This window comes from Vicugna pacos, chromosome 28, assembly GCF_048564905.1.
Source record: "Vicugna pacos chromosome 28, VicPac4, whole genome shotgun sequence".
Classification (NCBI taxonomy): Eukaryota; Metazoa; Chordata; class Mammalia; order Artiodactyla; family Camelidae; genus Vicugna; species Vicugna pacos.
In genome coordinates, this window is record NC_133014.1 from 3,548,670 (window position 1) to 3,575,964 (window position 27,295).

Here is a 27,295-nt window from a genome sequence, read left to right on the forward strand (position 1 = left end):
CAGCCGCGAGCCCGGCCGGGCGGTGCCCTCATCCACCAGGCAGGGCTCGGGGCTCGGGGCCTGAGCTCTGCGTGTGGGAGGCGCTTTCTCCGCCTCAGCTGGGTTCTCCCGCCCTGGAGGGGACAGCAGAACGCCCAGAGAGCCCTCTGGCCTGGAGTGCGGGGGGCTGGACCTTCTCTGTCCCCTCCGCAGCGGGACAAAGACCTGGCCTTACCCATTCTTCCTGCATCTGCCGGTTCACTTGGGCCGAGGGCTGCAGGGAGGGTCCGCGGAAACGCCCCGCGCACACCCACCCCGGGCGCACAACCCGCTCCCGCAGACCCGGTAAGTGGCCTCCCTCCCCCGCCGCGCCCGCACGTCCGGCCGACCCGACCCGCGGAGCCCCGGACCCGCGCCCAGGAAGCCGCGGGGACGCAGGGAACGCCCGCGGCAGACAAAGGCCGGGCCGGGGTCCCAGCGCCGACCGGAGCCCCGGGCGCCCGCCCGCGCCTGGAGCGAGCGTCTCCTTATTTGGTCAAATGACACGCGGGGTTCTCCGGGGCGGGGCGCGCCTGTCCCTGCGGGCCGCCCGCCGCCGCTGCCGCCGTCCGTCCGAGAGAGAGCCGCGCGGTGAGTGCGCTCCAGCCCGGCTGGGACCCGCCGCCCAGGCCCGGACAGCGGAGCCGGGGAGGGGGAGCTCGGGGACAGGGGAGCGAGGGGCAGGGGCCTCCGGGGACTGGGGAGGGAGGAAGGGGAGAGAACAGGGGCCGGGGAGCCTGGGGGTGGGGGGACCAGGGGGCCGGGGAGCCTGGAGGTGGGGGACCAGGGGACAGGGAAGCAGGCTGTGCGGAACCTGAGAAGCTGTGCAGTGAGGGGGACACCCAGGAGAGGGGAGTCTGGCAGTGGGTTAGACTGAAGTGGGGGAGCCAGGCTTTGGGGGGTGGGAGTGGGAAAGGGAGTCCGGCAGTGGGTGGGGGGGACACCTGGGGCCAGGGAAGCAGAGCTGTAGGAGGACCCAGGAGAGGGGAGCTGCACCACAGGGGTACCTTAGGTGGGAGGGACTCCGCCCCCTCCCCTCGCCCCATCCTGGAGAGACGTCTGATAGGCATCTGGAGAGGAGGGTCCAGGCCAGCGGTCCCCGTGCACTGGCCGCGGGTCGCAGTGGGCGCCCAGGCATTTCCCCGCAGTAGAAAGGAGTGAGCTTGCGGTAGCCTCAGGCGTGGACCGCTAGGGAAATTAAAAAATTGAGCCACCGTGATAAAAAGGGGGGGGTATTTTAAACAAAAAAAAAGTGCACATCTTAAATTGCACTTTTGCACTCGTGTGATAGCATATTTGAAATCGCAGAAAGAGTTAATGTTTAGGCTTTAAATGAAAATCAGTTCTATTTACTTTCAGATCCCCATCTGGGTTTCCATTCCCACTAGTCTGAATAACCCGGTTAAATGAGATGCTGCAGCAGGCACTGGGAAGGCAGTAAATCACCACTGGGGCTTCTAATCCAGAGAACCCGATCAGGACACAGTGTCCAATACTTCTCCTCACTTTGGCGCTCACCCTGCTTATGTGAGCTTTGTAATAATATGTTAGAGTGAGGAGGTTTGGTCTCCTGAAGTGATTTAGACTTAAACACACTTGAGGCAAGTCTGGAAGTACAGGAATTCTGACAGTGAAACTCACATGAAACCAAACAGTGAAGGACATTTCATTGTGCATTTATATATATTTTTTCATAGTGTTTTTCACCCTGAATTTTTCAGAATTATCAACTAATGTATAGAATTGGGTTTCCACAGTGTTTATCACCGTGGCATGTTTCCCACGCTTCTGCACAGCTGTGTATTCATCAGGGCTACGTTGGTTTCTGACTGGCCAGGCACTTCCAGGCACCGAGATGGCTGCCTTGTTTCCCTACGCTCCTGGAGGCAGGCGTGACCTGCCAGCCAGCGTGCTTGGGCTGGACTCACGTCCATGTCCCTCAGCCACGAGCCGTGCAGTCTTGGCCAAGTCACCTCATCTTGTGGTGCCTCAGTTTGTACTGCCGGAGAGTACAGGTAGGGATGCTGGCTTCCTGGCAGGGTCGCTGTGAAGACTGCACATCACAAGCTGGGGATGCAGATCTGGTATGAGCCTTGTTTTTATAGATAAACTGCCACACAGAGAGATCAAAGAAGCTTTTCTCAAGGTTTCCCGGCCTATGAATGTTGGCCCCGATATCTGGCCCCAGACAGACTAACTCGAGAGCCTGAGTTCTAACCATTAAGCTGTGGGGGGGGGGTCCTCAACTGAACATTTTAGTGAGGCCTTTTGCTGCCTACTTTCACCCAAGATTCTGGTTAAAAAGCTTCCAGTGCTGAAAGGAATCTGAGCTGTAGACAAAAGGGCTCAGCAGGTTATTTTAAAAAGTCAGACTGGGCTCAGGAGGCCTGGGTCCTCTGCCTTTCCTGCACTGAGGGTGCGTTATCAGCGATGGGGCCGGGTAGGTGAGCTGCTCTGACTCAGCACCCTGAGATACCAAGTTCTCTGAGCTCCGGCGAACAGGGACATAGGATACTTCCTGTGTGGTTTATTATGCGAGTTTTATCAGAGCCACATTTGTCACGTGCGTTTAGGCTGAGAGGCCACTTCCTGAAAATGACCACCTTGAATCAGATGCACGGTCCCTTCTCTAGTGGCCGAGAGCCCGGTCTTCTGGAGACCAAGCTGGCACTGAGATCTCAGGGTGAGTCACATGAACGGCCCTTCTTTTCCTGAATGGTGGCTTTCGATGTGAGCCCCTGTGATGGTTAATTTTGTGTCAACCCCACTGGGCTCCAAGGTGCCAAGACACAGATGTTATCTCTGGGTGTGTCTGTGAAGGTGCTTCTGGGTGTGATGAGCATTTTAATCCGTAGACCGAGTCCCCCTTCCCAGCGTCCACTGAAGACCTGAGTGAAATCAAAGGGCTGAGAGGCGGGAATTCCGCCTCCCTGACTGTGGAGCTGGGACATGTCCTTTCCCAGCTCCGGACGCAGACAGAAACACCAGCGCATCTTGGGTCTTGAGCCTGTCAGCTTCTGGAGTAGAACTTCCAGTGCTGGCCCCCAGTGCTCAGGCCCTGAGACTCAGACTCGAACCACAGGGTAGCTCTCTTGGGCTTCCAGAGTCCAGATCTCAGATATGAGCCAATTCCTGATAGTAAACCTCTTCTTATTATACAGATTATATCTTATTATATATATAATATATAATAAGATATATATATCTTACTCATTCTGTTTCTCTGAAGAAGCCTGACTACTACGGCTCCCCAGTAATTTTGCTTCAGACTCCTCCCCACCGCCTCCCCGTCTTGCTTTTTGAAGTTTCCATTGCTCCTTTGCTCCTGGTGGTCCCTCCTGTCCTTTCACTGTAAATCTGGGGGCCCTCTCCGATCTCTGAGGACAGGTTTGGGGCAGCCCCTGGTCTCTCCATCACTCTTCCAGTTCTCATGGGCTCCTCTGAACTTGGACATCACGTGTCACCCTCCTCGTCCTCTGTAGCCCACACCTGTCCTGCCCTGATTCAGTCTGTGACCTAAACATCTCCTTTAGGTGTGTGGTACTAAGAGAGGCAGGTGATGTTTGTGCCAATCAGAGCAGCGGCTGCCCTGTCTTTATGGGTAAATGAAGCCAGTGTCAGAGGGCACCCTTGAAGTTTGTACATATTTTGGTTTCAAGAAAACAGTTCTGTCTGTGTTTGATGGTACAACTTTTGGACCTAATTAGCAGGTCAGTGAAGGGAGCGGCAGGAGATGTGCACACCTGTCGTGACGGGTTCCTGATGGTTGCGCTAGAGAAACACCGCGGGGAACAGGATTTTGAGGATAGGGTGGGGCTGGTCTTTGGTGGAAGTAGGGGTCAGGGCAGATGGAAGGCGGCAGACAAGAGCAAAGAGTGAGCCACCTTTTGGAGATGGGAGGATGGGAGGAGACGGATGAAGTATAGTGAGGGCTTTTCCTTTTGTCCCTGTGGAAACAGAGCAAGAGTAACTGGAACACACGTTCCTAGGGAGGCAGAAGAGAGAGGGTGGGGTCCCCCACCCCACCACATCCGTGTGAGTGTGGACCTGAGGCCATCCCCCGCTCTCGCCTGCGTAATTAGGCTCGTCCTGCATAGACGGAAGTAACACGTTTTGAGATCAAATTACAAGATAGTATCTTAAAGCTGATTTAAATTCTTCAGAGGCAGAACTAGACTAAACTCCTTGAGAGACTGTGTTTTATCTCAGTTTCCCGGGGCCTGAAAATAGAGCTTACTTAATACATTTTTGTTGACTGGATTTAAAAGTCTACTGGACATCAAAACAAGTCTCACTCCTCTTATTTTATGGTCTTAAGGTTGGAAATCTAACATTTGCCATTCCCCTGTCTTTTCATTATTCAGTATCCAAAAGATAATTCCAGAGACAGCACTTCACCTTCAACCATTGTCTCTCATATAAAACATTTTCTAAAACGATCATAGACAAATCAGGCTTCCTGAAAGTTTTTGAAAGTCACCGGTTTATATATCAAATTATAATCGATCCTCTGCCTGTACACTCAGTAAAGGCTCATTAAATCCGCCCGTGAACATATGGCAGGGGGCATTGTCATTCTTAACAACGACCCCCAGATTGATTTCAAATGGATTCTAAGTACATGATCATATTTCTTAAAATAGCACATCCCCTGAGCTGGCGCCCTGCCCCCTTTCACCAAAATTTTTATTTAAAAGAAGCAGTTCAGCTGGACTAAAGGAAAGAGCATTGGTATGAGCTGGTCTGCGTTTTGACCCTTCTGTCCACAGAAAAACAAACGGGTTCAGAGTGTTCCCTTGGTTTCCCTTCCGGGTGCGAGAGGCCCTGCCTTTGGATGGCGCATCCCTGATTCCCTGGCTGTCGGGTCCATGCAGGACACGCCAGCCTCACTGGTACCTGGAGCCTGAGTTGAGTGTGAGCAGGTCCATGCAGAGATGCTGGGGGTGTCTCTGGCTGGCTCGTGGTCCTCAACCTGACCAGACCTCATCCTGGACTCTGCTATGGGTCCACATGGGTTCAGATCCAAACACAGTCAGAAAAATTCTACCCGCTGTGGAAGCAGCAGTTTATCTGGAAGGGGAGAAGAGGCCAGAGGCAGAGGGGAGAGACTGGAGCTCGGATCTGTTGCCTTAGAAACTGTAATGGCCTCGGACGCCAGACCTGGGTACACTTTGGGTTTGCTGTGCAAAGTGGGCTGTTCACCTAAAACCTTGCTCTTTCCACTCTGGAAGCCGCCGTGTGTTTGTGCTCTGAGATGTTTGCATTCACTGCTGTCCGTCTACTCGCTCATTCAGTCATTCTCTGGGTATTTATAAGAATCCGTCACCTGGTGAGGCCGCAGGAATCCTGGGGCCCACTTTTGCAGCACTGATGGTCTGGGGATGGGGGTGCGCAGGTGGTCACAGTGTCCTGTGGTCCTGAAAACACTGCATTTTCAAATACATTCTGTGAAAGAGCCCACATGCCACAGGCCACTTTCTCTAAAAAGCTCTGGTTGTTGATAAGAGGTAAGTGGGTGGCACTGAAAGATGGGGGTGGCTTTTTCGGGGATTGACTGACCGAGGCTGCTTCCCGGGGCGGGGGGGGGGGACAGGCTTTGGGGATTTTTGCAGATTTCTCTTGAGGGCTCGACTTTCCGGGGAGTTTCCTAAAGGCTCGCTGATGGGGAAAAAGGCTTGGGTTTCGAGGAGGCGGGGAGGAAAGTGACATTGGGGGTTCGAGCAGGTGGTTGAAAAAAGGGAGCATTGAGAAGGATGCTTCACCGAGACTCCGCGTGGCTTCACTGGCCTCCTGTTCAGCAAGGGCAAGCCAAAGGCCTGGAGCTCCGTCCTCCCTCAATTCCCGAGAAATGTTTCCGGTTTAAAAAAAACAAAAATGCATGCAATTCCTGGCTTTCAACGCCTACCTCTCCATCAGCCACCAGCTACCTTCTCCTCCCTCTCTACTTCCTTTATTCCTCCCGTTCGTTTGTTCCATTTGTTTGACAGGTCTTAAATCTCCCAAGATGAAAATCACCCACATTCACATACCCTGGTTGTTCTGAGCTGGGCGAAGGGTCACAACTCCCAGACGCCAGGGTTTGGGTTCAGTCCACGTGTCTCCTTGCCTGCAGCTCCAGAGCGCTGTCAGCGTCTGCACCAGGTGATGGGCAGAGCTGACCTGTAACCCGTCAGGAGGGGTCCGGAGGGTCCGAAAGGGGAGGCACACTGTGCACAATTAGGTAAAAAAAAAAAATCCTTACAGAACCAAGGTGTCCTGTTTTTATTTGAAGACGTGATTCAGAAATGGCCTTGGACACCCTGAAAACATTTTCAGAGTCATTGCCTCCTGGTTTTGTCTCCCCTAGCCCCACGTAACGAGGCCAGGCTGTCTCGTGGTAAATCTCCGTCACTGCGGACTGTATCATGCACAACTCACTGCCCGCAGGACTCATCCATGTCTACCTCACGGCCACGGGCCTGCCTTTCCTTGGCCTCTGTCTTTTCAGCTTCACCTTTGCTCTTGGAGTGGCCGCGGTCCCTCCCGTCTTCCTGGGGTGTCTGCTTTCCCCACCGTTTCCCGTCTCCGGGCCTCTGCTCTCTGCCACAGCATTACCTGGAGGACCCTCCCCGGCACTGATGACACCTCCCCAGGCAGCCTGAGCTCCTCCTCTGGCTCCCTGAGATGCCATGTGAGGCTCCCATCCCTGCCCCGAGCGTGGAGCCCAATGCCTGCTTGATATGCACTGTGTATCTGTTCTTACTAGACTGCAGTCCTGCCTGGGGGGGGGGGTGGGGTTGGATCTCACTCATCTTTGTGCCTCCAGCATTTTACATAACAGTTCCCGCTCAACAGATGCTTCTTGAGTAAATGAATAATCAGGCATTTTTTAAGATTAAAAATGGACTTATTGGGGGCGTCTGATGCAAGGCTGTGGCTAAATTTTTCCTATTAGAAAGAGGTTTAAGAGTGATAGTATATCTTTAAATACATGGTTTTGTAAAAGAATTTTCTATTTGGTAGCATTTGATGAAAGAAGAATTGGTCTTAAGCCCTTTGCGGTAGAAGGGAGCCGCTTCGTTTCCTCATTAGCCTCGGGCTTCTTATTCTGACTCTCCAGGCTTGTGTTTCTTGCAAGTCTCTGGAAATCCGCTCAGGTCGTGTCTGTGTGCTCTGCTTCCACTCTCACCCCCACCTGCTGGGTTAGGCAGAAGTGCTCACCTAATCCCTACAACTGCCGTGACTTCTTGGAGAAGATAAGAAACGAGGTGGGAGGGAGGTTCACCGGCATCAGAACTGATGCTGCAGAAATGGGAGCATCGGACCCTCCAGGCAGGTCGCAGCTCTGCTGGTCCTGCCAGGAGTCGGTGTCGGTGATGAGGGCGCTGTCTGGGGGCTGCCTCGGTCCTGCTTTGGCCGGCCGAGCCCTGCCTGTTCTCACTCTCTTAGATGACTGCTGCTCCGGTTCTGCGGAATTGGAGGAGGCAGCAAGCACCCGCCAGGTACACGAGCACCGTAAGGCATCACCTCGGAGAACAGCTCACCCCGGTCCTTTCTCGAGAACAGCGGAAGGTGCTCTGTGGGGGTGGCGGGTGCAGCCTGGGTGCCTTTCCTCTCCCCAGCCTGCCCTGTGCTTGTCCGAACCCACCAGGAACCACTTTTCCATTTAGATCCAGGGCTTGTTTTTCCTAAGTGAGCTGGCTGTTTGGAAACGCGTCTGGGAATCTTCCGTTTTCATTAATATTTCTGGTCTCTCATTTTTCCATCCGTAAAATGAGGTAGACAATCATAGATCAAATGCTGAGTTGTTTCCAGCTTTTAAAATCGTATGGCGATGGTCCTCTCTCCTTTCCTTGTTCTTATTTCAAATCCTCATTTTTCTTAAATCTGTGGGACCCGAATAGGCAGGAAGCCTCTGGTTCCACAGGGAAATGGCAGCTTTACTGGAAAAATCTGCATGTTGGAAGGGCATCGCTCCATCGGGGTGAACTCAACGGTAGCCACTTTCAAGGGCGATAACAGAGGAATTAATGACAGGAAAGCATTGAATCTTCTGCCTCTGTGATCTGATTTGGTCTTAGGATAAGGGATGTTTATATGTTGGGTTTCAGAACAATAATTCAAACACTCGAGAGCCTCGTCTTGCGATGTTATCGCAGGACTGTCCAGACAGTGTTTTCCTTCACTCCAGGCAGAGCGATTGAGAAGGACGGGTCTTGCCACGCGTGCCCAGCTGCATGTTTAATACTTACCGGAAAACAATCGTCCTGTAAACAAAGAAGCAGCCACGTATGGATGCTTGAAAGTTGTTCATTTCTTTGCTTACAGTTGTCAGGGCCTTGTGTACACAAGAGTACAACATGAATAAACACTCAATCGCTGTCCTCCTAAACCAGGCAGCAATATTTTATTTGCTTCACAGGGAATCACTGAGGAATTTCACTCTTAAGTGGGTGGAAATGACTGAAAGTGGAATCAAGTTTAATTGGAGTTTGTGAAACACTGCTCAGAGTTACAGAGGCAGCCTGTCTACAGATTTCAGTGTATAGAACTTTTCACTTTGAGCAAATTGAATATTGCCAGCCGAGAAGACATTTCTCCAGAAGGTGGACTGTGTTTCTCATGGCCGGGAGGCGCATCCCCCACACCTAGTCTTCCCAGGGCGGACTTCTTCCTGGGGCAGTTCTGACATGTGGGGACGGCACAGGAGGAGAGGGGAGGGGAACCTCCGGTCTCCCTCTGGCCCTGCTCACACCTGCTCAAACACAGCCCACACTCATCCTGGAAAAATGCAGCGCGAGGTGTTGCCTGGAGAGATGGGTGACCACAGTCACTGCTCTTCCCGTTGGGCTAATCCTGGTTCCTGGAAGGCAGCCTTTCCCTTTATCCTGCTCTCTGGATACCTGGGCGGAGGAAGGATGGACGATCTCATCATCAGGGAGGAACGAGGCCCTGGGGAATCTCTCCTCGTGCCAGGCGGGTGTGCCTCCCAGGGAGGCTGGCGTCTAGATGACAATGGTCCTTTGGCCTCGATTAAGCAGCTCCGACATCCCCCTTCCGGGGCCTCTGCAGTTTCTTAATCGAATTCATGAGTCGTAACCGACAGAAAGCTCACGGAAAGTCTTTTTACAGACACGAACATGTTGCCTTGCTATTCTGGGGAACGCGTGAGAGTGGAAGCTGGGAGGTTACGTCCCCTGTTCGAAGCAGGCAGGTGCCCCCACGGGCTGAGGGCTGTGATGCGAACTCCGCCTTGTGTACAGAACCGAGATGACTTTCTGACAATCACCAGGGATTGGGGTTTTTAAAGGAGTAGAATGCCCTTAAACGCAAAACTACCCCCAACTAAGTTTTTGAAAAGGGTCATTGAAAATTACAACTGTTTCCTGGGTGAGTGTTAATTGCTCGCCTGGAGCTGGTCCTTTCTCTCTGTCCCGGCAGGTGGCTGAGAAGCCGGTGGCGCCAAGATGACTGAACGCTTCGACTGCTACCACTGTGAGGGCTCCCTCTTCGGCAGGAAGTACGTCCTGAGGGAGGAGCAGCCCTACTGCGTGGCCTGCTTCGAGGACCTCTTCGCCAGCACGTGTGAGGAGTGCGGGAAGCTGATTGGCTGCGACTGCAAGGTACCTTTCCCCCCACCGGGCTCCCCAAGAACCATGTGCTTCCCTGCGTGGTCTGTGCTTGAGTCCCGGTCCCCATCACCTGTGGACACCCCCGGCTGCTGGGCTGGGAGCCTGCAGTGGGCCGTTCCCCGCCCCCTCCCCGCTGGCTTGGTCTCTGCCCATCCCAGTTCGCTGCCCTTGGTTAGGGCTTTCCCCGGATGTGGGTGCTGAGCGTCCTCAGTCCGCTTCTCATAGTCCCAGGATCGGGGTCCTAATCTCAGCAGCCACCTGCCGCCCAGTCCCGCGCTTCCCGAGGGCAGGGCTCCCGCTCCCGGGCTGACTCACCCGGCAGGAGCTGTGCGGTAAATATTTGCAGAGTGACTGTGCACGAGGCACCCGGCGCAGCCCCCAGGCCGATGGTCTCATGGAGCGATAGGGGCTCTTTTCCTCTTGGTGGGAGAATCAGAATTTGTGGCTGTGGGCAGAGTGGGGTCCAGGTCTGCCGTGGGGCGGTTCTGACTAGTCCAAGGCCTGTCCCCTCTGTCTCTGTCTTTCCTCCCATCCCTCTGAGGACAGGCAGTCAGCAGCTGGCCACACCATCAGTTTCTGCTTGGTGTCTAGGACAGTCAAGCGATAATTTCCATCCTGTGAGGAAGGAAGCCTTGGCTCCAAGCAGAGATGAAGGGGGTGTGAGGCTGCCGCTTGAGCCCAAGCTGCAGCCACGTGTCATGGAATGGGACCCAGGTCGTCCCGTGTCGGCTGTAAGACATCCAGAGATTTGGACAACCACAAGGAGCTGGTCTAGTGGGGAGGGTAGAGCCCAGTGGTAGAGCACGTGCTTAGCATGCGCGAGGTCCTGGGTTCAATCCCCGGTACCTCCATTTAAAAAAGAAAAAAAAGGCTAATCTTGCTCATTTGAAAGGTGCCCACCTTCTGACCTCCAGCCCTGCCCAACGTGTGGTTAGTCCCTCTGCACTCATCCCCTGGGCCATACTTCAGAGCTCAGACACCCAACTGCCCCGTCTCAGTCTGCCTGTGTATCTCCCTGGCTGTGTGATCTTGGGCCGATGGCTTGACCCCTCTGTGCCCAGCTGCATGTTTATAAAACGGAGCTACAACACGGGACCCGGCTTCGTAGGGTTCTCAGGGTGTGTAGATACAAAGGGCTCGGCTCTCGAACGAGTGGCTGATGGTGTCATGAACTCCAGCCCCCTCCTCTTTTGCTGCCTCCTGCTTTCCGCAGCAGGCCCCCTCCCCATGCCTCTCCACGCGTCACCCTCTCTATTTACCACTTTTCATTGGAGGAACATCAAAAAAAAAAAAGTCCACTTCAAGGAAGAACCAAGAGGCAGGAAAAAAAAGTTATTTTATTAAAGTTTTACTTGCAAAAGGCATCAGTTGGCGAGAGGTTTAGATACCGTTCTGACAAAGAACAGCTCAGGGTTAAGGGAGACATTTGGACATGTGGAGGTCGTCATCCTCGGCTGGGGGCTAATGGAAAGGCAAAACCGAAGTCACCGATCATTTCTTCCACGTGGTTTCGTGTAAAGACCCTTCAAACGAGTTTTCCTCCAGCACATGTTTTATGGGCAAATAAACAAGAAGCCCCCAAACGGGGCCAAAATCAACAAGACTCCTGCACAGCCGGGCATTAATCACGCTGAACTTTTCAACCCGGGTAACGGTTCACTGTCTGTGGGGTTTCCATGGGTTTTTTTCTCCATTTTTGAAGGAAAAAAGATGTGAACTTGAAGTTAGAGCCTGCCCTCTGGGGCTTTTGAATATCTGGAACGGTTTTCTTGGCTTTCAGGAAGCCACGGCAGGACAGTCGTGCCTGTTTCGGAAAGTGAATCCGAGGCCTGGAAGAGCGAGTGAGCTGGCGGGTCCGGGGCCCCTCTCTTGTCTGAGAAGGGCAGGGGCGCCCCCGCCCCATGCGGGTCTCTCCCTGAAGGATGTGTGTGTGTCAGTTAACATCCCAGCAAGCCTGTGGGGACCAGGCTGATTCTGTGGGTGCTGGCGGGAGTTCAGGACCTGCTCCCGTGGTCAGCTCACCTATGTTGAAGTCTCATTTTTATGCAGACTCTCCGTTCCGTGCTGTAATTCTGTTTAGTTTCTCCAAGGAGATGCTGTAATCTCTGGCGATAGAAGTCACTCATGTTTCTGGCCAGTGGACTAGTTGACGACAGGTCATACAAACAAAATGTCATGATTCTCTGTCCTTCTGCTGTTCCTGAAATTTTTCTTAGATCCCTGTGGATACTAGTGAAATATATTATTAGCCCAATTATAGACGTTTTGGGGGATGGGTCTACCTAAGTCCTGGGCTTCAAAAAGCCAAGAAAGTAAAGAGAAGACAGGCTGGGCCAGTGCTCAGAGGTGGTCCCGGCATCCACGGATCAGGGCCTTTAGCAAACGCTGAGCCGTGTGCCTGGCACAGACTTTGGGTCTTCTGCGTCTCTGTGGGCAGGGCTGTGAAGTCAGATGGGCCACCAAAGCCACCCACCCATGTGTCCGGAGAGGGCTCCAAGGAGGAAGAGGTAGTAACGGACAAAGGACCAGCTGCAGGTCCTAACCTAGTGTTCAGGCTTGGCTCCAAGCGTAGCTATAAATGCTGCTGCACACTGGCGATGGCTGTGTCCTAGGCCCGTGAAGATGCCCTAACCGCACGACCCAGACGCCAGGTGACGTCCTCCGGGGAGGAGCCCCTTCCATCCCATTCTATGGAGCAGCGACTAAGGTTCGAGTGGCGGGAGGTCTTTCCAGGGTTACGGAGTCAGGAGGCGGAGAGGCAGTGCGGTGGGTCCTGACAGTCCCCACAGCCTCGGGGACCCTGGCCCGGGCTCTCAGGTCAGACACGGGTCTGATCAGTGGTCAGTGCTGTGGGTAAGAGGCATCTGCCTCCTGCTGTCTCCCGGGCCCCGTGGGACGGGGAGGACTGTGCCCAGAAAAGCCGCTCTGTTGGTGTCTGCCGCTCCTCCAGCCTCCTAGGAATTAAGTGGGAAACATCGAGTCTGTGATCAGTAAGTCTCTCAGCCAACGTTTGGAAGGAAGACAGAAGGGTTTGCTGGTCTTTGGGCAGAAAGCAGCTGGGAGACCCTGAAATAGACGAAGGTGTCCACACGCCCAGGTTAAGTCCGGGTGGCCTTGTCACCGTTTTAGAGGCTCCCAGCCAAGGCTGGTTTAGGAGACATAGGACGGATTGGAAAACCTGGTTGTCCTTCCCTCAAGCAGGACACAGGCCTCTCCCGCTGGCCTTCCTGGGCCCTTCTGGGAAGAGCTGCTGTTCCCAACACGTTCTCAGAGTCCAGCACGCCAGCTCGGCCCTTCTTTATTTGTTCAGGTGATTTTTAAGTGTTTAATGAGTGAATCACCTTTTTAGCGCCTCCGTGTAATTTGTCCACAGAGTTTGTAACGAGCCCTGAAAATACACATATTTATTTAGACAAACTCCTGTAAGTGGAAAAATCTTTTCTGAAGGGAATTGAATAAAGCAGGATCCTCAGATCCTACAACAAAGCTGACCAAGTGGGCAATACAGGAAAAACCCAGTGCATGAAAACCACGGGGTCACCTGCAGGCAGGACACAAAGGCGGACAGCCTTCAGCGGTGACACCATGCCCGCTCAGGTAGGGCTCAGCTGGGCAGCCTGGGCCCACCCTCAACCGGCGGTGAGATGTAGGTGAGTCACGCCACCTACAGGCTTCAGTCCCCACATCTGAGAACTGGGTCTGCCGACCTCACGGGACTGCGTGGGAATTAAACGGCTCACCGTCAAGGGGGCCGCGTGGAGTGATTGCTGCTGCTTCTGCCAGTGTTGATCTTGGAGGATCTGGAAGTAGGTGCATTTGGAAACATGACACCCTGATGGTCTTAAAGTGAAGGACATCTTCGCAAAGGGCTGAGCGCAATGACATGGCGAATCCATGTATGGGGTGGAATCTCGTGGATTTGAGGAATGTTTGGTTTGGGAATTGAACTTCTCCCGGCCCAGGAGGGACAGGATGTAGACGGGGATGAGTGACCCCGCTGCCCGGAACTGCCATCGTTAACTGGAGGAGGGCCCTGGGTCCCTCCAGGCCACCAAGTCACCCGCAGCTCAGCCGAGTCTCCCCAAGGGCACTTTTGGGGCAAAGCAGGAGCCTTCCCATATTAGGAGCGTTTCTGAGCCGGAAAACTATCAAATCAGAAAGGAAGTGCTTGGGCCTCGGCTTGCATTGTTTATCAACATTTTCCTGCGATTTATGACATTTCTGTGCACATGATCTGCCTTGGTATTTTTTCTGGGACACGTCAGAAGATTTTTTTCTTTCTCCCTCTCCCCTTCACTGTCTCTCTAGAGAACCTTAAAACCAGGATATTTCTAGGACATTTCAAAGTTCTTAAAGTAAGTCAGCAAGTCTATACTTCCCAACGTTGTGCCTCCAGCATCTAAATGGGGGCTTTGGGGACCACATGGTGGACTCGCACATAACAGAATTAAGCCAGATGAGACTAGTGTGGTATTAAAACCCAGAATTGGAAATCTGCTCGGAGCTGTGAGCCCCAGGGATGGAGACACTGCCCTGAAGGAAAGGGGTGGCTGGTGACTCAACTGAGCTGACATCTGGGGAGGACAGCAACCAGCGGCCCTGGGCAGGGCTGGGATCCTCAGTCCTGCGCTGAGAAGGTTCTGTGCTCGGCCAGAGTTCCGCTCCCAGACACTTAACGAAGCAGGCTTCTCACAGACACTCACCCTCCACAGTGTCCCCAGTGTTTCCGTGTTTGTGGTTCGTATTTTTTTTTTAAATTCCCTGAACTGAGTTGAGTTGCCAGCAGATCACTGGCTCAGGTAACTGTGGTTTGGGTTGAGGCCCTGGGAACATACACACACACACACACGATGTGTCAGGGCGAGAACTGGTGTTCCAGCTTGGATTCCGGGATGAGCTGGGTTGGGGGCTCTCTCATCCGGTCCAGGACGTGTGCTCTCAGAGCCCGCCCCGGGCATCGCGCCAGCTCCGGGGTCGGTTTCGGGACCAGGGGTGCCCGGGGGTGCAGAGGGTGTTCTCCCCACCGTCTGCGGGAGCAGCGGGTGCTCAGGCCACCTGGGAGCCGGAAGCCGGCCCGGGAGACCACGCGGGGGCCCGCAGTGCTGTTTCTGCCTCGGCCACAGATGGGTGACTGTCGCAGGTCAGAGCTGGGAGGACAAAGAGCAGTAGATCAGTAACCCTGTCCAAGACAGAGCTGGGGTAAATAGTGAGTACGCTTCCACACCGGCACTTTCAAACTGCCCTTATTTTGAAATTTTCGTTAAAAATTTGTTTTTGTTTTTTATTTTATTTATTTATTTATATTAATGGATGTACTGGAGACTGAACCCAGGACCTCATGGGTGCTCAGCACACACTCTACCCCTGAGCTGTGCCCTCGCCCACACAGAAACTGCCCTTTAAAAAGACAAGAGCGAGATTTCCTGTTACTCCTCAGGTGGGACCCACGGTGGCATCGAGCCAGCGTGATTTCCTCTCCTGGGTTCACCCTGCGCTAAGAGGCGTGGACTCCGTCTCCTCAGTTCGTCCGCCATCTGGTGCCTGTTCCCATGTCCCCGTCCCCGTCCCTGCAGGGGCTTCTGTGTCATCTTCCATCTGCCCTCTCCTCCCTCCTCCCATGCCCTGTCCCCTTGTCTCCGTTTAAGGTCCGTCCTCCCTCCACGGCCTCCAGGATGCACTTGCCCTCCCTGCGGACAGCGGGCCTCCTGGTCTGGCCCGACGGGAACTCTTGCCCCCTGGCCTTGGTCTTGGCCCCCCTCCCTTGCACAGGCTCAGCCCCCTGCCCCCCGCCAAGGCCTCTGCTTCCTCTGCCTAGCTCACTGCCCCTACAGGTCAGTGTTCAGCTGGTGGCACCTAGTGGATGTCCGTCTGGACCCGCTTCCCACCAGGCGGACCAGGGCCCCATCCTGAGGCTCGTTCCTGCAGCTGGTGTCTCACCCGGGGGTCACGGCCACCCTGCCGGGTCGGCTGGGTTTGCTGAGCTTCCTCGAGGTCACAGGGCTCCTGGGGTCTGTGTGCTGGACACGTGCTGATGAGTTCCATGTGCTGTTTCCCTGTCTTACAGACCATCCCTGAGGGAAAACCACTTGTTTTTCAGAAGCATCTCTCTCATACACAGACATGCACACAGGGAAAGCGCACGGCGGGGAGGGCGGGCGGGCGGCAGGTCTGGTCCCCCTCACCGTCTCTTGTGCTCTGGGCCGCAGGACCTGTCCTACAAGGACCGACACTGGCACGAGGCCTGCTTCCACTGCTCGCGCTGCAGGGGCTCCCTCGTGGACAAGCCGTTCGCCGCCAGGGAGGACCAGCTGCTCTGCACGGACTGCTACTCACAGGAGTACTCGTCCAGGTGCCAGGAGTGCAAGAAGGCCATCATGCCAGGTGGGGACCATCACGCCAGGTGGGGACCGCGGCCGCCCCGCCCCCCGCACCACCGTGTGATCCCTACTCCTGGAATTCCTGCGAGCAGGCGCTGGGCTGGGCGCTGGGGAGCAGTGAGCCGGAGACCCAGCGGGCCCTCTGCCCTGCTGCAGGCTCTGTTCCTGAAGACTTGGCCACAGCCGGGGCGGGTGCCAAGGATGGGGACGTGTCTGCTGATGGGGAGGATGGGGCTGCTTTTTTCGGGGGGGGGTCCTTAGTTTGTTGGTTTGAGAGAGGAGTGTTTTATTTTAAAAAACAGAGTGGACAAAAATACTAGGTGGGATTTAAAAAATAAACCCTGTTAGACACAGAGTGAGGGCAAGAAGGGTAACCAATGAGAAGAACCTAAGATTTGGACCCTGGATGCTCACTGGCCACACAGGGTCAGGGACGTCCTCTGCGTGACCAGTGAGGGGTGCCCGGACCTTGGACTTGCCAGATTTAGCAAATAAAATTCAGGATTTCCAGGTAAATCAGAATTTCAGCTCATTTTTTAGTGTCTGTCTGATCTGGGGCCTCTTTAGTCTGGCATCCCCACTGGAGAGCCACCTAAAACCACTGACAGTCTCTGGGGCTGTAGACCCTGAGTTAGGCTCAGGCTGGCCAGGGGGTGGGGGGCACAGGCCGGGCCCCCAGCTCTCAGGAAGCTTGACGCAGCTGCGCAGGGAAGGTGTCCAACCTCAAGGCAACTTCTCTGGTAGATACACTTCCTTTAATCCCAGGGAGGTTTAGAATTAAGGATGCACATTTTATAGCGGATCCAACCCAGAGCAATAATATTATGTTAAATAATCTGATAAAAGTATGAGTGAAGTTTAAAAAACATTGGTCTAAAGAGTAAATTAACCTTACGATTCTGACTGAAAGTGTGCTATTGAATAAGCGATCTAGGCTTGTGGTTTTACACTGGAATTTTCTTTCTCTGTCAACTGTTTTGACAGTTACGATATGTCATGATTCATCGTGTTTATAAGTTTAATTCACTCCAGCAACAATTCCTTAAGAACCGGAGGTCCGGTTTTTTATTGAGGTGCTTAAAAGGAATGTCAAATACATCAAGTTTTCAAATGTACTTTTAAAGGAGTTCATTTCACTATGTTGGTGAACGGAGCTGGATACAAAGAAATGCCCCTTAAAAACGATTTTTAAAATTCTCTGTATTTGTGAAGGCACTGACAAGGTGTGCAGGAGGGACTTCAGGTGAGAGTTTTGAATTTTTGACTTCAATAGAGGGACCGTCAGTTTCTAGAAGCTGGGGTACCTCACTGAGTCCCCACACCGCACGCAGGGGCTGGGTCACACCGAGAAGGAGCGAGGCTTCAGGGCTAATTTAGAGGCAGACTCCTGACTCGTCAGTGGAAGACTGACTGCCAAGCTCCGGAGTTTTATTTTATTTTTGGTTTGCTTTGTTTTTGGCAGGGAAGAGATACTGGACAGACACGTGGGAAGTGTTATTTTAGGAAGATATATTAAATGAGAAATAATAATTTTTACAAAGGCAGGGAGATCATTAGGCCTTCAGTAAGTGGTTTCTTATCACTACGACGTTGCTCTGGTTAATACATCGGAAAAGTAACAGCCACACTGAAAAACCCAGACGAGGTCTCGCGGGCTGCTGGGCGTGTGGGGAAGACGGGGCTGGAGACCAGGCGGGAAGGTCTCTTCCAGAGTCAGGTTAATGCAGAGCGTGTTCGAAACGGGGGGCCAGATGTGGCCACAGCATGGTGAGAACTAAAGCCACACAGTGCTGGACTGGCCGGCAGTCCTGGCAGGACAGGAACCGCAAAATTAATTGAAAAACAAATGAAATCTTTCCAGCTTTTCATGAGAAGAGCCCAGGAAAGTTCTATTGGTGACTTCAAGCCTCTCTCCCACCGGCCTCCCAGCACACGGACTTCCCGTCTGCAGCGCAGGCGGGCTCTGGTCCTGCTCCCCCCAGCCCTCCGTGTCCCCCCTCCGGGGTGGCTGGTTCGCTCCTGAGCTGTGTCCTGCCCTCTGTGTGGGGTCCTGCCCCCTTTGCTTCTCGGGATCCTTCCTGGTGGTGGGGTAGTGGGCTGAGGACCAGGCCTCAAGGCCCACTAGAGCCCCAGGCACTGGTGGATGGCACACCTGCAGGGGAAGCGCTGAGGCTCCAAGGGGGTGGCTGTGCGTCTGGTGACAAGCCCTGCACGAGGAGAGCCCAGCCCGGGCACTTGTGAGGAGAACGGGGCTCAGACCCACAACAGGAAACTGTAAAAGCATCAACAGTGTGGAGCCAAATGACCTTGAGGTTTGCCTGACTCACCTCACCGGTGAAGAACCACAAGTTTAAATAGCCAACCCGCAGCTCCAGCTCTGAGCCAGGGGCCTCTGGACCAGGCCTCAGTGCCCGCCGGTGACAGCAGGGGTTTTGAAGGTGGCAGGCGGAGGGCCGAGGGCTGAGACTTCCCGGATGGGTCTCAACGGCTCCCAGGTGGGGTGCGGACGGCAGTGCTAAGTGTGGCAAGTCTTGAGCAGCCCTGGACTGAGATGGCAAAGTCATTTCCATGAGTCACTGTCAGACCAACTTCTGAGATGTGGGCCTCTTCCTCCCTCTGGATCAGGAACCAGTGAAGCATCAGAGTCTCAAAACAGGAAAGCCAGGAAGAAAAACTCGTGTGTTTCTCACTTTTCCTGGAGAAGTGGGGGTGCAGGGGTGGAGCCAAGTGAAGGAGACGTCGGGGAAACAAACCAGGTCGCCCCACATCCCTACCGCAGTGGAGCCATCAGCCACAGGACCAAAGCAGAGGATGGTAATTCGGACCCCCGAGGGGAGGTGGTCCTACAGGCACACAGATTGGGAGAAACCCGTGATGTCTCGTTTGCTGGACCTTTTTGGACTCAAAGTAAGTCGGCCTGGGGCGGGGGGGTCATCACTGGGGAGGGTCTTGAGGACTGCCTTCTCTCATCTTTCTGGCGAGGAGACCACTATGTGGAAACAGGCATGTTTCCTGGACCTGTGAACTTCCCACCTGCATAGTGTCCTAGAATGGGGTGGCCTGCAGACGGCAGACCTGGAGCCAGGAGCGGCCAGGGGCACGGTGAGGTCACGGGCTGAGACACACTGGGGCACGAGGCTCCTTGTGGGGGGACAACAGTGAGGGCAGGGTGCTGGGCGGGCTGCAGGCAGGGGTCTCCAGCTGCCAGGTCCCTGTGCCGAGGAAGTCCTGCTCTCTGTTGTCTGTGAGTCTGGGAAATGGTGGCTGGGTGCTGCAGCCCCACAGTTCAGCAGACATCAGTCCTGGACGCTGTCACTGAGCGAGGAGCCCCAGGGAGCCCCTTTAGATGACCGGATGGTCCAGGGGGTAACCTCTTGAGGTAACGTTTGGGGAGAGTCAGCTCAACCACACACGCTGTCAGGTGTGGACGGTCGGGCCAGACAGGGCCCCCCCTCTGCAGCACCAGCGCCTGCGGGGAGACTGACCGCAGCCCCCGGGTGGTGGGCCCCGCGTGTGGGGACAGGTACAGCTTCCCAGGCCAACAGTCTGGAAATCCCAGTTTGGGAAGAAAAATGTTAACTGGCATTTTTGACGAAGACAAATATATCTTAGAGTAGAACGTGAAATTTTCCTAAAATCCTTGAGATTTCCAAGATGTTTCTTGATTCTGGCAACACCGGGCCTCCACCCCAGGGATGTGCGTCGCAAGGTCTCTGCCTTTGGGATTTTTAGGTACAAACGGTGGAGAAGCCTGGCTGGGACCTGCTGGGAGGGAGTCAGAGCTCAGAGCCCGCAGCCAGGAACGGGGCCCTTGGGAGATCACATCGGAGGATGAGCTGATTTCAACCCCGGGGTGGAGAGTCAGGAGAGGGCACTTCTGGCCAGGGGAGTGGACCAGAGGCAGGGTGTCAGGAGAAGGCCTGGTGTGTGCAGAAGATGACGACGAAGAAGGAAAAGCATGCAAGCACGAGATGCTTTTTTAAAACCAAAAAAGGAACAAAGGCTAGACCAGAGCACTAGCTTCCTTCCTTGGTTTGATTTTCGAAGGTGCTGCAACCAAACCGAGTGGAAAGCAGTGCTGACCGTTGGCGCGATGCGTTTAGATGAGGCCCAGGCGCAGGTACGGAGGGGACAGCTGGCCCGCCGCGCACACCCCCACATCATCGCGCGCCGTCCTCGCCTACGGACACTGAGCCCTGCGCGCAGGTGCCCCGCTGCCCCCAGCAGGCTCAGCTGCCACCAGCCCTGCACCGGGCTTCTGGCTCCTCACTTGCTTCTCTACATCAGAAGACACCCCTTACTCCAGGAGGCGGACTCCTGGGAGGCTCCGAAGCCGCAGGTCGTTAGAAGGAGGAGCTTTGCCGCCCCCTGCTGGCCACGCTGCGCAATGACCTCATGGTCTACGGCGCCTCAGGTGTGCGCCCCACGCCCTCCCCAGGACGGAACCGATCCCTGAGCGCTGCGGTCGACAGAAGACTGTCATCTAGGACATGCAGAAGGCACTTACGTGATCTGGCTTGGGGTTTTAGTGACAATCACGATCGTCCTGTATTCGCTGACAAATCCTTCGGTTTCTGGGCTGCGTGATCAGAGGGGTCGGAGGTTAAAAGAGCAACTGACCAAGGTGTGCCTGGGAGAACCAAGCCCCGGAGACCAAGGAAAATCACTCTAGGATTTATATCAAAATCCTTCCACCGGTTTTACTTGAAATTGAATTGCCCAGTGTAAGTTTATCTCATTTTCAGGATTCATCGCCCCATGATTGAATTCCATAGTTTTGAAGATCACTGTGTGCCCCCCCAACGCCCCGACGCACCCCCAGCACCTGCACACATACCCTGAGTGTTCTGTATACTCGGTGGGAGGTGGTGACTGGCAACAGCAAATCCGTGAAGCTGGCAAAGTGACCCCAAAGTGACATCTGCTGAAACAACCATGTCATGACCCTGGAGAGACGGACGTCACCTCACCAGCCTTCCAACCAGCGGAAATGCAGCCATTGGCCTGTCGTTTCTACCTTTCAGTCGCGGTCTTGGCGCTGAAGACTAGCGTACAGATGCCTGTGCTATGCATCCTGAGCTGTCCCAGCACGAGGCCAACCTGGCCTCAGCCCTGCTTCTGGTCTCATCCCCCTCGCTCCCTGATCTGAGCTGAGTCTGACTTCTGTGCCCCTCCTGCTGTAACCCGTCCCTTAAGTGTGCCCAGGGGGTGGCCACACTTTCCCGTAAGGAGCCAGGTAATATTTGGGGCTCAGTAGGCTGAGCAGTCTGTCACAAGTGCCCAGCTGGGTCCACATCTCAGCATGGTCCACACAGTTGGCTGCGTCAGGCGAGTGACGCTAAAGCAGGCGTGAGACTCTGGGTTCAGGTATACCCCCCATTTCCCTCCCGCTGAGAACCAGATGGGTGTTTATCCACAGGTCCCTGCGCTCCAAATTCACGCTCCACAGGATTAGTACCATCTCTGCCAGATGCCTCCTTGTAATTTTGCAGTGCTGAGGGAGAGACAAATATTTCCTCATTTAATGTCCGAGATCACCCTGGCCAACAAATAAATACCGCGGAAGTTCAGATGCAGTCCCAGGAGCTGGTGTGTGGCAGGGCCCCACGAGGACCAGTCCCCGCCCCGCACAGAACAGGGATGATTCCCACAGAGAGGAGCACCCAGGAGCGCTCTGAGCTCCCACAGGTTCTCCCCGCCTCCCGCCAGTGGTTAACGCCTCTCTCTTCCCCCAACTCGGCCAGGCACCCGCAAGATGGAGTACAGGGGCAGCAGCTGGCACGAGACCTGCTTCGTCTGCCACGGCTGCCAGCTGCCCATCGGAACCAAGAGCTTCATCCCCAAGGACGGCCAGAACTTCTGCGTGCCCTGCTACGAGGAGCAGCACGCCCTACAGTGTGTCCAGTGCCAGAAGGTGGGTGTCTCGTCCTCCCCGGGCCTCGCACGTCTGTCTGCCGTCCATCCGTCCAGTCGACTGCCAGGGGGCCGTTGGGTTAAAGAAAGGAAAGGTCCAACTCCGGGGCGGGGATGGCGGGGAAGGCATCTCCCTCCTGCCTACCTGTCCCCATCGCGCCCTCCAGAGTGTCCCCTCCCTCATACCTTCTGGGCCCTGCAGCTGCAGGACTCGCTGGGTCACTGTAGGGACCCGGCCGGGCTGTGTCCCCTGCACCTCCTGAGCTGCGCCTGGGGTGCCCTGCCGCGCACACCTTTCCCAGGGCGCCGTGCTGCTGATTTTCCTCCAGGCTTTCTCCCTGGTCTCCTCTCTCAGCTCCACTTTTCTTTACTGTTTAGAATTCTGTTGCTCCTGAGTCCCCCTCCTCTGCGTGCATTTATCTGCACCTCATCCCTTCGTCCCTTGGCAGGGGAAGGATCAGATCCCAGTCTCTGAGCTGCAGTCTCCCCACCCCTCACCCTCCGGCCAGCAAGGAGGCAGTGCTGCCCCAACACCCAGCAGACGTCTGAGTCCTGACACCACGTCCCATCAGAGGCCGGGGGAGATTGGGGAAGGGGCGCAGAAGGGTGGCCGCAGTTTCTCAGGGGCTTTGAACATGAGCAGGACCTTCATCCTCCAGAGGCGACCGCCCAGGTGAGGAGGGGCCACTGTGGCCACTGACCGTCCCCCTTTGCCCCCCAGCCCATCACCAGCGGGGGCGTCACCTACCGCGAGCAGCCCTGGCACAAGGAGTGCTTCGTGTGCGCCGCCTGCAAGAAGCCGCTGTCCGGCCAGCGCTTCACTTCCCGGGACGAGTTCGCCTACTGCCTGGGCTGCTTCTGCGACCTGTACGCCAAGAAGTGTGCCGGGTGCGCTAACCCCATCAGCGGTGAGTGTCCGCCCGCCCAGTGCCACGGGCCCTTGCAGGTCGACCCGGGGGTGAGGTTTTAGCTGTGAGTCTGTTGATGGATTTTGACTCTCAGGGCCCCCGACCGAGGCTGGGAACAGCCAGCTTTCCCCCTTGTCACACCCGGAGTACTTCCGCAGGTCACAACTTCCCCTCTCACTCACCTGGTCCCTGCAAACCCTGCGGTCTGTCCTCAAGAGGCTGATTTCTGCTTTCGGTCGGATTCTCTCCCAGGCTGGAGGCTGTGAGTCTGTGATGACCCTTTGGCCCAGGGAACCGGCATGTCCAGGCTCAGCAGCTGTGCGGGGCTCTGGAAGATGCTCCCCGGCATCTTACAGAGACTTTCCCCCTGAGGTCCGGCTCTAGGAGGGAGGGGGTCCCACGCTGGGTAGTTCCTTTGCATCCCCCAAGGGTTGGGCGGAGTGAGGGCCCCAGTCTGGTTGAACTACAGCTTGTGCTGAAAATTCAGTGTGGAGAGCAGCGGACTGGCCAGACTCCAGCCCTGGAAATGCTCACATTCAAAACACCTGGGGAGTTTTAGACCTGTCTGCTGCCTGGGCTATGATCTAATTGCTTTGGGCTGTGATCTGTGTGTTAGAATTTTTAAAAGCTTCCTAGGTGATTCAACTGTGCAGAAAACTTTGAGACTCTCAGGCCTGAATTACTGGTTTGGTTCTGCCTTGGAGCCAGAGCCTGGGCTGTGTGACCCGAGGGTGTCTCCTGGTCCTTGCGAGTCTAGGATTGGTGAGGGGAGTCAGCGTTTTAGTATCGAAGGTGTTCAGGGAAGGAGGGGGAGCTTTGCTAGCGCAGCCCCAGCAGTGGCAGAGGGTTAAGGGTTGAAGAGAACTTGCCTTGGAGGCCTGGGTGCCCGCCCGGCCCTCTCTCTCTCTAGCCCAGAGGATGAGCTCAGAGACCTCCCCCTTGTGAACAGATTTAATGCCAGATGTCAGCCCAAGTAATGAACTGACAAAAGGAAGAACTGTTGGGGGAGTCAGTGACGTCACGTGCTAGTCTGAGACCCTAAACCTTGATGAATGGAGTAGGCAGTGTGGTTAGCCTGCTCCTAACGTGGTAGGCTGGACCGTTACCTCCAGAAAGAACTTGTCATTGGAATTCGTTATCCATGTTTCATTAAAGATAACTCTGTGTATTTGATTCCGTTTTATTTTGGGGGCTTGGTGGCAGGACACTCCCACGGTACTGCAGTAGGCTGTTTACATACCTTAGATATTTGATAAGAAGTAGTCATCAGGGGGAGGGTGTGGCTCAGTGGTAGAGCATGTGCTTAGCATGCATGAGGTACTGGATCCAATCCCCAGTCCCTCCACTAAAAAACAATAACAAAAAAGTGGAGCCCCGGCACCAGGTCAGTGGAAGCTCATACTGTCCGTGTTATACAAGCCAGCCCTTGAAATGGGTCCAGCCTGAGCCCCTTTCTCCTCCCAGTCCCCTGGCTCTAACCGCCCTCCTCCCTCCTCTGTCCACCCCTGTCTGTCTGGTCCTCGGTTGGCAGGGCTAGGTGGCACCAAGTACATCTCCTTTGAGGAGCGGCAGTGGCACAACGACTGCTTCAACTGCAAGAAGTGCTCCCTGTCGCTGGTGGGCCGGGGCTTCCTCACGGAGAGGGACGACATCCTGTGCCCGGACTGCGGGAAGGACATCTGAGGTCCCCGGCGGTCACTGCCTGTGCTGTGAGAGACGGACCCCCCCTCCCCCTGGCCATGCCATGTCCCGGTTCCACCGGCCACCTTGAGACTCTCCTCTCTGCTTCTCAGCGATGCTCACATTTGTGTAAACCCTTTAATCAACCCCCGTGCTCGGTCAATCCCAGGGAAGGCGGAGACCCCGTGTAACCTGGGGTGGGAAGATGGTTTTCAGTCTTTGTAATCAAGTAAGGCAAATCCAAGTGTCCAAACCCTTTTGAATGATTTCTTTACAAACATATCTTTCTTTCACCGTGTATTTGATTTTTAAGCGCAGTTAACGTACCATGAACTTGAACGTTTCCAAGCTATGGAAGGTAACGAAGAGTTGGTATTTACAGTGGTGTGACTTCCAGTCCTACAGGTCCAAAAGCAAGATTACATGGCTTATAATAAAGTTATCAGAACAAAATCTTTTGTCAGGCACGGTGTATGAAATGATGAAATATTAGGGGTCTAAATGTAAACAACACGTTATTGCAGGTAAATGAGCTGGGTCCCTGTTAACTGAGTTTGCATCACAACTGTTACTTAAAAGGAGGCGTCAGCACCTCCCTGGCTGTGAACTAGCAGCTCTGCCTGAGGCCACTGACTTTATTTGGTACCAAAAGATCTGTCCCTGAGAGGGTTGTCAAAAACAATGAAGATCTTAGAGGCAAGCAGTTAAGAGAGGGCTAGTGGCTCCATGATGCTAACAGCGAAATCAAAATGGCAGACCAGTCCAAAGTCTAACACAGAGAACTGAGGAAAGAGCCGAGAAGAGCCCTCCTGGGACCCCACTTATCCCTGGGGTCCAGGAGGCTGTGGGCGCAGGCTTAATCAGAGTGGGATGTGCACAGACTTGAAAGCATTCTCCAGGCCATACCAGATCCTCGGCCGAGAGCAGTGGGCTTACTGGGCGCACAGATCCACCCAACAAACACTGCTGAACGTGTGTTATACACGTGTTCAGATAACTAGAGGAAACCACATGTAGAGTTGAAGGGACATGGGTGAGAACAATGGCTCATCAGACAGAGACTAACCGATAAGGCGATAAACATGACAAAAAAGAATCAAGTGGAAATTCTGGAGTCAAAAACTACAATGGGATGAAAATATTCACCAGAGAGGTCAATGGTAGATTTGAGTTGAGAGAAGGAAAAAAATGAGTGAAGACAGATCAATAAAGACTATGAAATTGAGAAACAGAGAAAAAGGAAGGAAAATGAACAGAGCCTCAGAGGAATGTGGGACATCACTAAGTGTACCAACATATGCCTAATGGGAGTCCCAGCAGAGGAGAGAGAAAAGGGACAGAAGAAATATTTTAAGAATTAAGGGCTGGGAACTTCCCCCAATTTGATGAAAAACATTTATCTAAGAACACGCATCCAAGAAGCAGGACAAATTCAAAGTAGGAAAAATGCAAAGAGATCCACACCCAGACACATCACAGTCAAAATGGGGAAAGCCAAAGAGAGAAGGAGAAATCTTGAGAGAAGTGAGCTGAGGTTCAGGCTGTCACACCCCCCCAGGTCCAACCACCCACGGAACGTGCCCCTGCCTCTCCCCACGTCTCCCCAGGCGTCTGCAGGTGGGATCGTGGGATCATCACAGCACACGGTATTTCTGGCTGGCTCTAAAGTAACACAGTTCTATGATAGTCCTTGTCATTAAGCAACTCTTTAATTAAGTTGTGAAATAAAACACCCATAAAAGTGCACAAGATGAATGTCGGTGGGTAAAACTAAGCAATGGAGATGGAAGCCAGAACTGTGGTTACCCCCCGGCTGGGAAGGGACCTGAGGGAACCTTCTGGGTTGCTGGAAATGTTCTGTGTGTGGTTAGCACACTGTGGCCCATGGGCTAAATCCTGCCCGCCGCCTGAGTTTTTAACAATGGTTATATTGGAACACAGCCACGCCCACTCATTTACGCACGGCGTGACCCACAAGCCCTAAAACTTTTACCATCTGGCCCTTTATGGGAAGTTTGCCAACTTTTCTCTGTATCTTGACTTGGGGAGTTGTTTTATATATATATATATATGAATATATAGTCATATAAATGTAAAGTCACTGAGCTGCAGAAGACTTTTTAAGCTTTATAGTATTTTGTGATATCTTCATAAAAATAAAAAAAACTTAAAATGTGTTACACTTTTTATAGTTGCCTATACTGAACAGTCATTTGAAAGCTTGTCTTTTTTAGAATGAAATAATGCCATGTGCAGCAATATGGATGGACCTGGAGTTGATTGCACTAAGTGATGTAAGTCAGACAAATATCATATTATGTCACTTGTATGTAGAATCTGAAAAAAAAATGATACAAATGAACTTATTTACAAAACAGAAACAGACTCACAGACATAGAAAAAAACTTACAGTTGCCAAAGAGGGGAGGAAGGGTAAATTAGGAGTTTGAGATTAGCACATACAAAGTATTTTGTATAAAATAGACAAACGACAAGGTCCTACTGTAGAGCACAGGGAAGTATATTCAATATCTTGTAATAACTTGTGTTGAGAAAGAATGTATGTATGCGTAACTGAATCATTGTGCTGTGCACCAGAAACTAACACATTGTAAATCATCTGTACTTCAATAAAAAATTTTTTTGTAAAATGTTAAAAAAAAAAGCTTCCTTTTTTCTCTGAACATAGCAAGCCAACTTGCTTGATTTTACCTGATTATTTACATGAAAACTCTGAGGTTGTCTGCCACCTGACGCTTCCACTGCATCTCACCCGCAGTAGCATTTC

General features: G+C 53.8%; 1 protein-coding gene across 2 annotated transcripts; it reads left to right on the forward strand.

The window, feature by feature from the left end:
- Positions 1-26,920, forward strand: FHL2 (four and a half LIM domains 2). Of its 2 annotated transcripts, none has more exons than XM_031691956.2 (6): positions 1-324; positions 9,439-9,620; positions 15,836-16,010; positions 21,751-21,920; positions 22,641-22,827; positions 24,359-26,920. In XM_031691956.2, the coding sequence occupies exons 2-6, from the start codon at positions 9,465-9,467 to the stop codon at positions 24,508-24,510; spliced, it is 840 nt and encodes a 279-aa protein (XP_031547816.2). In that variant the 5' UTR covers positions 1-324; positions 9,439-9,464; the 3' UTR covers positions 24,511-26,920. The 2 variants fall into 2 exon arrangements, with proteins under 2 accessions (XP_031547816.2, XP_072807323.1); XM_072951222.1 differs by lacking the exon at positions 1-324 and adding an exon at positions 445-609.
- Positions 26,921-27,295: the final 375 nt, after the last annotated feature.